The sequence below is a fragment of the Phragmites australis genome, chromosome 5, assembly GCF_958298935.1.
Source record: "Phragmites australis chromosome 5, lpPhrAust1.1, whole genome shotgun sequence".
Lineage (NCBI taxonomy): Eukaryota > Viridiplantae > Streptophyta > Magnoliopsida > Poales > Poaceae > Phragmites > Phragmites australis.
In genome coordinates, this window is record NC_084925.1 from 7,562,699 (window position 1) to 7,572,989 (window position 10,291).

The 10,291-nt window shown below is 41.5% G+C and overlaps 1 protein-coding gene across 1 annotated transcript; it reads left to right on the top strand.

The window, feature by feature from the left end:
• Positions 1 to 3,454: 3,454 nt before the first annotated feature.
• Positions 3,455 to 8,738, top strand: LOC133918646 (V-type proton ATPase subunit B 2). The gene is made up of 15 exons (XM_062362615.1): positions 3,455 to 3,619; positions 3,871 to 3,962; positions 4,654 to 4,709; positions 4,817 to 4,915; positions 5,102 to 5,161; positions 5,618 to 5,729; positions 5,918 to 6,126; positions 6,543 to 6,671; positions 6,779 to 6,916; positions 7,109 to 7,259; positions 7,497 to 7,579; positions 7,740 to 7,787; positions 7,872 to 7,925; positions 8,012 to 8,095; positions 8,179 to 8,738. The coding sequence occupies exons 2-15, from the start codon at positions 3,905 to 3,907 to the stop codon at positions 8,362 to 8,364; spliced, it is 1,467 nt and encodes a 488-aa protein (XP_062218599.1). The 5' UTR covers positions 3,455 to 3,619; positions 3,871 to 3,904; the 3' UTR covers positions 8,365 to 8,738.
• The last annotated feature ends 1,553 nt before the right edge of the window (positions 8,739 to 10,291 follow it).

The window sequence follows — 10,291 nt, forward strand, 5'->3', positions numbered from 1 at the left end:
GCTATAGTATAGTATGTTGTCCATCGTGATTGGTAAAGTAGAATATTCTCCGGTTAGGAGCCATGCTACATATTCAAAGGAGCATGTTACAAAGATATATGTCCAAACATGAAGTTGTTATGGCATACAACAGTCAAATTATTCAAATCAAGTAAAAATTGACTAAATTTAAAAATAAGGATAATGTGACTTATAAGATCAACGTATCACTTGTCAATATCGTTATGCCTATTTGCTATGTAAGATGTGATTTTTTAAAAAATATAATCATAATGTACTTAATTACAATATTACATATATATATATATATATATATATGTATTCTATCTATCAACTCTCTCCTGATTATCTCAATTTATCTCTCTCCTTTCTCGACTCTCTCTCTATATATAGAATACTTAACCATTCGTCGTCGTATGCAGAACTTTCAAAAAGAGATAGTATCACTAACCGTCGATCCGATCCAGATGATAAAAGGAGATGTGCCGCCGTCGAACATTAAAGAAAATAGCCTGAGCCACTATCTTAACATAGATCAAACAGACACATATAAAGACGATAAAATAATTTAAATATATATATATATATATATTATACATATTATCGTATAGATTCTCTATACGTACATTGAACATATTTTTGGTGGGAATGTACTCAGTAAGTGAACATTTCGAACTGAAGCTTCATCCGGCCCGATTCGCTATGTTGCGCAGCCATTAGATTCATGGCATCTGCCATCATTCAAATTCCTTTACGAAATGGAAGGGACTATGTTCGTCTAGGATATTATCTGACAAAAAACTGCTAGACATTTCAATTCAATTGGAATTGTCTTCTGACTCCAAGCTGCAAGACTCCAAGCAGATAACTTGCGGAGAAGAAGAGAGTGATTTTTGGAGCCAGACGTCGCCATGGCGCCTCGTTCGGTCCAGCTGCGTCTTCTCAGTGGTCGACTACGGCGCGGCGGGCGACGGCACTGCTACGACAATGCGGCGGCGGGTGGGGCCCGCATCTTCCTCCCGGTGCCTGGGGACTACCTGACGGCGATGGTCCACCTCGGCTCGGGCGTGGTGCTGGGCGGGACCAGGTAGTCGGACTACCCACACGAGTCGTGCTTGTGGTAGGCGCGGGCATCACTGGGACTGTGAGATCAACGGCGGCAGTCGTGGTCGGATTCAAATCCTATGCAAAATTACTATAATATGAAATATGATCTGTGCATTTTAAATTTAACGGCTCACAGCGATTTAAGATTATTCTGACTTCAAGTGAAGTTAAAGGATGCAGAGAGCATGATAGCCTAATGACAAATTCTTATAGGAGAGGTGAGCGGGGGGTTCGATTCCTCTCCCGCACGCCTCCTTTAGAAATAGGCTAAAAAAGCCTCTAGGTAAAGGGGCCTGGTAATAATTGTTTTTTTAAAATGAAGTCAAAAGATCTCATTTCATGGTCATGCCTAGCAAGAAGAAGAACACCAGGGTTCTTCACCTTGTTAGGGCCTCAGGGGTGACAACTCTAGTGATTCGCATTGTGTCCGTACTTGGGGATTTTAACACTCCCAGCAATGAAGGCATTGACATCACGGATTCTAACAACATGGTCATCACAGATTGCAACGTAGACACCGGAGATTTTTTTTGCAAATGGGGTGAGAATTATATTAAATTGAAAGTACAGTACAACCCCAACTTACAACCAGGACAATGGAAGAAAATGCACTAATTAAAAAGGACACCTAGGGAACCTTGGAGCAAACCCTCCGGCCAATAGCTCAACCCTCCGTCGTTGAGACACAACAAAGTAGCTATCAACGTAGTAGCTCAACCCTCCAACCAACCTTGGCGACGAGCCATAAAACTTGGAAGAAGCCGCAAGAGCCAACGCCCCGGGACGAGCTAGGACGTATCTGAATGCTAAACGGAAATCGACGGTGTTGACGTCAAAGTCGGTAGAGGAAACCAAAATGACCACCACTAGAACAAGCCCTGGCAACCCAACAACAGCATGACCTCCGCCAGAGCAGATCCCAGAGACCCGAATCCACCAACAAACAACAGTGGATCAAAAGCATTCCCTAAACGCATAAACCCAACAAACAAACCTAACACAAAAGTCATTAGCGAGCTCATCTATACCAATAGCTCCACCGGAGACAACGACAAGAAACAAAATCCAGTGAGTCGGCGCCATCAACAACGCACCCAAACCCAGATCTACAACCCTACACCAGCTAAAAACTAGAGATTATAGCAAGATCTTTATTACGATGAGAGACTCATCCGAATCTCTCTACTGTAGCCCTTTCTAGAGAGCTCTGCCCCGGTAAGTGTAGACACCGGAGATGATGCGCCATGCCAAAGTCATCCACAGCCGAAGAAACCAACTCAAAATTCAAAATCCATCTGGGCCGAGTCGGAAAAAAAAAATCCATCTGGGCCGAGTCGGAAAAAAATCCATCTGGCCAACAACTTGCTTTCAAAGTGTGCATTCCAATTTTTTGAGCTTCCAAGAATTATTCATCGTATTTATCTGATTACTCCTGAAATTTCTACAGTTCATTAGCATTATCTTTTCAATAGGAAAACCGCTCTGTTCTGACCCAAAATCCATCTGAGACGAGTCAAAGAAAAAGGAAACCATATGGGCCTCTCCAGCTGGTCGTTGGCCTAGTATCCGTGCCGGCCCATCTTCTAAATTTTAGAGATGTTGAAATTCATTAAATACTCAGCAGAAATTTATCTCTTTTTTTAAGTTGAAAATTTTATGAGAGCTAAATGATATATTATAATTTTTTTGAATTTTACATGACTATTTATTTTGAATTTTAATGAAAAGATAACGCTACAACAACGCTAAATACTCATCTAGTTCCAAATCCACATGTCATCTGACATCGAGTTGCTGTAGCGTTGCTCGTCAATAGGTTACTCATCCGTGTTCGATCCTGGGATTGCCATCCAGATGTCTTTTCATTATGCGGATCCTAAATAACAAGTTATAACTTACATTGTTAGATTCTCGTATTATAATTATGTATTTTTAAATATGAAGTTGTAACTGATCTACCTAATAAGTTATAGCTGACAGTGTTTCGAGTTGTAACTGAAGTATGTGCGCAATACGAATAGTAATTGCGCATAAACGCAGAATAGGCTCGAGATATATATACATATATACATATATATATATATATATACATATATATATATATATGTATATACATATATACATACATATATATATATATATATATGTATATACATATATACATACATGTATATATACATATATATGTATATATGTATATATACATATATGTATATATATATATGTATATACATATATGTATATATACATATATACATATATATACATATATGTATATATGTATATATGTATATATATATATATATACCTACTTTAACTTTGAAGAAGGGGCTAAAAAAATCCACATCTCATCTCGAATGGACAAAAAAGAAAATCTCAACATCCAGGCATCCTTCCACGACTCCACGTCTCCACCGCAGCTTCGTCTCCTGTCACTCCCTCGTCGTCACCCTCCCTGGACTCCCGCGGAGTGGAGATCCATCCGGGCTTGGATTGATCTCTAGTTCCTTCGGTAAGGAAGTCCTCTTAGCCTTCTAGATCGCATTGTTCGAATTGTCTGGCGGAATCGTTTCTTCACTGCGAGCCCTCGATCCAAATATTTCTTTCTTGGATGGATGCTTCGGATCCATCCAATTTGTGCGGATTCATTCTGCTTGATTAGAGTGATCGACCAGTCTAGATTGGTCTTCGACCTCTGATCAGCGTTTTGCTTCATTCCTCTGCTTCTCTTTATGGTGATCTTGATGCTGCCATTGCCCGCAGGTGGTCGTTACTACTTGCTTGCTAGGTCGCCAGTATGGGGCTGGCGAAGGATGGCGCCGAGATGGAGGAGGGGACCTTGGAGATCGGCATGGGTAAGTGGCGACTTGCGACTGTGGCAATCTTTTTTGAGGGAAACGACTGTGGCAGTGGTTTCTTCATTTCTCTAGAAATTCAACGACAAGCTTACTTTTAGCTACTTCTGTAGTTTGTTGTTATTTCCATTTTTTATCCAAATAGCCAATAGATAGGTTGGTTACATTAGTGTTGTCAACTTGTCATGTATGTTCTTTTTATTTACTAATTTGTCACCTAATCCGCAGTCTGAAGTGCTGAATCACTTCACATGATGTGCTCGAATTGCTTAATCCGGAATCCCGGATGAATATAGGCAAATTGTACTCGGGAATCTTGTATAAGTTCTGTGGTCTAGGGCTTGATCTCATGCCAGTGTGTTGATATGGTGAGTCGGTTAAAGGAACCTTTGACTTCCACAGTACCCAGTGTTACAAGTAGTGTCAAAATAGGTGATCTGAAACTCGCAGCTACTGGAGGAGTGGCATATTGCTAGCGTAAACCTTCTGATCAAATTGATGTTTCACCAATGTACGTATTGGTATGGTGGCAGATACTATGATTCTTTTGTTGGGAATCTAGCCTGCTTACCTTTGGTCTTCTGTGCCAATCTATTTAGTCACTTCATAGATATTGAAGAACATAATTTTTCAGTGATAAAGCAAAGATACATTTTTTCTATATTATACTAAAGTATTTCTTGCTGTACAGAGTATAGAACTGTCTCTGGTGTGGCAGGGCCACTGGTTATCTTGGACAAAGTAAAGGTATGGTTAGTTTTAGCTCAGCACAGCTTACTGTTGCTAATTCCCTTTTGGAGGAAACTGTTTGCATTCTTGTACTCAATGTTACCTTCTTTTTAAAACTATATTAGGGCCCAAAGTATCAGGAAATTGTGAACATTCGTTTGGGAGATGGCACCACTCGTCGTGGCCAAGTCCTGGAAGTCGATGGTGAAAAGGCTGTTGTGCAGGTTGCTTATCTCCTATGGACTCTATACTTAATACTGAAGAACGCTGATTAAGTTTTTAATGATTTTACTTTTGATTTTATCCATGTTACATAATATGATTAGTTACAATCCACTTGTGTCAATTTTTTTTATAATATCACTGCATACTAATTTGCATTATCTGGATACTGAACTCTGTCTCTTAAGGTCTTTGAAGGTACCTCAGGGATAGACAACAAGTATACTACTGTGCAGTTTACAGGCGAGGTATCCTTTTGTTTTCATCTCTATTTCTGATTTTCTTAATTTGATTTATCGATCTTTTTTTACACAAGTTTGAAATAGTTGGTCAAGTCACCAGATTTCTTGAGCTTGATAATGCATAACATGCATCTCAATGTGGGGATCGGGAATCTGTCTTTTTTTATTTTCTTTTTGGGTGCAAGAATCAATGGAAACTGGTATTGTAGAACTTAGGCAAAGCAAACTTATCTATATTCCTGCTGGATAAGGCTAATGTTGAGCTTAGATTTTGTTGGGACATCTCAATCAGGGGTATGATACTTGCATAGTTGCATGACATTGGAAACCACAGAGGAGTGCAGATTGATGCTAGGCATTCAAAATCTAGTGTATTTTCCTATTTTCGTATATGCCCAAGAAGCACATTCTCACTACTTTGTCCCTTTACTTTACTTATGATACATTCCTTTTCTCTTACAGGTTCTAAAAACTCCTGTCTCACTTGATATGCTTGGGCGCATTTTTAATGGTTCTGGAAAACCTATTGATAATGGTCCCCCAATATTGCCTGAGGCTTACCTGGATATTTCTGGTGAGCTATTTTGCATTACATGCAAAGTGCGCAGACTTTAAGAACTGTATCTGAGTGCATGTTTAGAGGACACAAAAACACAAATGGTCTAGGCACTCACTAAAATGATTTGTGAAGCGCTAAACCATCCATTCTTTGGGAAGGCTCCCTGTTTTTACTTATGATAAGCTTATATGATGCTATCCCAGGAAGTTCTATCAACCCCAGTGAGAGAACCTATCCAGAAGAGATGATTCAAACAGGAATATCCACCATTGATGTGATGAACTCAATTGCACGTGGGCAAAAAATTCCTCTCTTTTCTGCTGCTGGGCTTCCTCACAATGAAATTGCTGCTCAGATATGTCGTCAGGCTGGTCTTGTTAAAAGACTGGAGAATTCTGGCAAGCATGCAGAGGTAGTGATAAGTTTCAAAAGCATATGAACTGAAACAGTACTGAAGTTATCATTTGATGGTTCCATTGAAAGTTTGGTTCACTTATATGTGGTTATTGACTATTGCTTACATATGCATGGAATCAATGTTTGGTTCTTGATTTCAACATCCTGTTGCTCCTATTGCCTGTGTTCACCGTTTTTATTTTCTATTTTATAAATGAAAGGTCTATTTATTATGTATTTCTACTTGGTCAAATTGATCCCTGGAAATTATGAAAAAAATCTATTGAATAACATTGATATTTTTCAATTCTAGATTATTTTCATACTGTGTGAACCCAATCATAATTTGGTAAAGTTTTCGTTTTTTATCTTGCTCTTCATAACAGATTATTCATTCCACCACTCGTTTTTTTTTTCTTGTTTTACCTTAAGGGTGGTGAAGATGACAACTTTGCCATTGTGTTTGCTGCTATGGGAGTAAATATGGAAACAGCCCAATTTTTCAAACGTGACTTTGAAGAAAACGGTTCAATGGAGCGGGTCACTCTTTTTCTGAATCTGGTATTGTTATATAGCAACCATTTGTTTACTTTAACAATCAAATGTATGAGGTGTTAGTATTAAAGTTAACCCAAGTATATTGCTCCCTTCTCTTTATTGACTTGAAGGCAAATGATCCTACTATTGAACGTATTATCACTCCTCGAATTGCTCTAACAACAGCCGAATATTTGGCATATGAATGTGGGAAGCATGTTCTCGTCATTCTGACAGATATGAGCTCATATGCAGATGCACTTCGAGAGGTATTGACTTTGCTCTGTAGTATCGCCATATTTTCTTATAATATATGAGCCTATATCAGTTTTGACAATTGCTCTTTGAACTTAACTATAGAATTGCTTGGAACATAATACCATCTTGCAATTTTTTTGTTGATGATACAATAATTAATGGATTTTGTATTGTAATTACAAGTGAATTGCATTTATAATCAGGTATCAGCAGCACGAGAAGAGGTGCCTGGTAGGCGTGGTTATCCTGGTTATATGTATACTGATCTGGCGACCATATATGAGCGTGCTGGGCGTATTGAAGGAAGAAAAGGCTCAATTACTCAAATTCCTATTCTAACTATGCCTAATGATGGTAAGCCATTAAACTAACTAGAAATCTACTAAAGTTAGCATGGGCATTGTGTCCAGGTATCTTAGCAGTTAGCTCTCCTGCTTGGATTGGCCCATTAGCTGCCAGAGTGTCTTCTGTTTCCTATCTGGTGGACTGCTTAAAATGCTCATCTGACTGTAGTTTTCTTTCCCCGTGAACACTTAGTTTCTGGACTTGCAAAGTATAATGCTTTGTCTTATGTCTTTATTTCCTCAACAGATATCACGCATCCAACTCCGGATCTTACAGGATACATTACTGAAGGACAGATATACATTGATAGACAGCTCCATAATAGACAGGTTTTTTCCATGTCCTTCTGTTATAGTCTTACATATATTGGTTGTTCCTTGAATATATTAATGTCATGAAAAAAATGAACTTTAATAAAGGAACAATTGCATCCCCCTTGTGCTCTTTCTTTGCCTCAATGAGATAGATGACTTTTTGTTGTTTTTTCAGATATACCCACCCATCAACGTTCTGCCATCTCTCTCTCGTTTGATGAAGGTACCACTCATGACAATTTTTTATGGTAATGTGTCTCTTAATTTGAAATTAATGAGAAATCATGTCATAATTGTTCACTTGCAGAGTGCTATTGGTGAGGGTATGACACGCCGAGATCATTCAGATGTGTCCAACCAGGTACCTGTTTGAGATTTTGAGGGCACTGATAAGGTCTCATTCTGCATCTGATGTATGTAGATGCGCTAACATGACTTGCTGTTCAGCTTTATGCCAACTATGCAATTGGGAAGGATGTTCAAGCTATGAAAGCTGTTGTTGGAGAGGAGGCCCTTTCATCCGAGGATCTGGTCTGTCACTAGAAATTAACTTATGCACAGATATTCTTTCAAGGACGAAAAAACAATTCATTATGCTTTTTGTTGTTATGCAGCTCTATCTAGAATTTCTTGATAAGTTTGAGAGGAAGTTTGTAACACAAGGAGCATACGACACTCGAAACATTTTTCAGTCACTTGATTTGGCATGGACATTGCTTCGCATCTTCCCTCGTGAACTTCTCCATCGGATTCCTGCAAAGACCTTGGATCAATACTACAGCAGGGATGCCGCCCATTGATCTATTTATCCAGAGCTAACACACACACACATGAAGTTTTCCAAGTACCAGCTTGAATAACATCGAGAAGAGTTTAAACTTGTATCTTCTTGCTACTGTAGTCATCCTATTATTTTCAGTCTTAGGGCACGAGTTATATCCACACGCCTTGTGCACTGGCGGCTTTTGTAATATTATCATTATGCCATGTATACTTAAATCCCATGCTAGAGCTCTTTCGGTTTCATTTGTAGGAACTGTTTAGCAACAACAATGCAACACTGGAAAGCCCTATTGGCTGAAATGCTCTGGTGTGTTGTTTGTATTTACTTTCCCTTTGTGAGTGCATCAAATAATGTTTTCATGCATTTATTTCCAAGTGTAAAGAAGATGTAGTGGTGATGTGTCTGCTGTTCTTTATATCATCCAGTTCTTTTTCTCCTTTTTTGTTGGGAATAACTATACCACCTAAAAAATTGGCAGAAAGATACTATACTACTCCGGAGACTTTTAGATTTATGTAATGAAATTTCTATTTTACGCACATGCTCGCTCTACATATGCCGCCTATCGGAGGGTTAACTCCTGTCGTAGGGATCTTGAGGGACCCTTTTTTAGAAATTCAGCCTGGGGATGATTCTGAATATGTTTGTTGGAGAAATAAATGGATGTAAATACGATGGCAGGTGGGGTGGAATGATCTAATGCAGAAAAGAGTAAATGCGCTGGGGGATTTTTAGACAGGTTCGGGTCGCACTGCGCGTAATACCCTACTCCTGTGTGGATGCTATAAATGCCCTGAGAATGTTCCTCAGGAATGTGCTAGTTACAAGAATGTCTGTCTATCCTAGAGTCTTGGGCTATTTGTTCTTCGGTTTCTATACTCGTACGAAGGTGTTCTTCGATCTCTGTTGGGCTCAGTTGGCTCTATGTGCGCTTGTCTGAGCTTGAATTTTCCGTAGACCGTGTTCGATCTGCCTCTCAGACTTGTCTTTAGCCGCGCTGCCGGTCGCTTTAAATACCCGCCGGCGGTAGCGTACCCCGAAAGGGAGGGCACGAGTTCCAAGGCGCCATAAATGGAAAGGGCGTCATCATAGCCTCTGCGCGAAGTGACGGGGGTTGAAAACGCGTCCCGCGCCCGGTCTTCAGTCGTCATAATGGCACTGGCAACGGGCGTCGTGGAGAGGGCCCACCGGGCAGCCGCAGAGCGGCCCGGCGTGCCCACCCGGTTTTGTTCACCTGCCACGACAGCGCGGCAGACGGAACACCTCGGTCTTCGCGATGCTATCCCGAGGCGCGCCGGATGGCGCGGGATGGGACCCGTGCATTAAATGTCCCCATGCCCTTCTACCAGAGTATGGCAGGAACTGACACCGAGCGTGGCGGGAGCAGTTGGAGGTGACAGGCCACGCGTGCTCTTAAATGCGGCATCGGGCCTTTCACTGACTGACACCCCATCGCTGGACCCCTGTGGGGGCCACTGACGGGGGCTTCCTGGGTCGTCGGGGAACCGAGTGCTCGGGGGTCACTGTTCACCTCCCCGAGCACTCTCTCCCGAGAACGTCTTTTCTTGGTCCTCGGGGAATCGAGTGCTCGGGGGCCACTGTCCATAGCCCGAGCACTCTCTCCCGGGCGTGTCTGTACGGATCCTCGGAGAACCGAGTGCTCGGGGGCCGCTGCTCGCAGCCCCGAGCACTCTCTCCCGGAACTACCTTCCTTGGGTCCTCGGGGTACTCGGGTGCCCGGGGGGCCACTGCTCGCAGCCCCAGGCACACCCCTCCCGGTACTCGGTTCTCCTGGTTGTTGGGGGACTTGGGTGCTCGGGGGTCACTGTTCACCTCCCCGAGCACTTTCTTTCCGGTCACTTAGTCTTTGCAGATCATCGGAGAACACGGGTACTCGGGGACCACTGACTGTGGCCCCGAGCGCCCTCTCCCGGGACTTAATC

Coding starts and splice junctions, on each gene's coding strand:
- LOC133918646 (XM_062362615.1), top strand. CDS start 3,905: ATGGGGCTGGCGAAGGATGGCGCCGAGATGGAGGAGGGGACCTTGGAG. Junction 4,710..4,816: donor TTATCTTGGACAAAGTAAAG/GTATGGTTAGTT, acceptor AAACTATATTAG/GGCCCAAAGTATCAGGAAAT. Junction 6,917..7,108: donor ATGCAGATGCACTTCGAGAG/GTATTGACTTTG, acceptor ATTTATAATCAG/GTATCAGCAGCACGAGAAGA.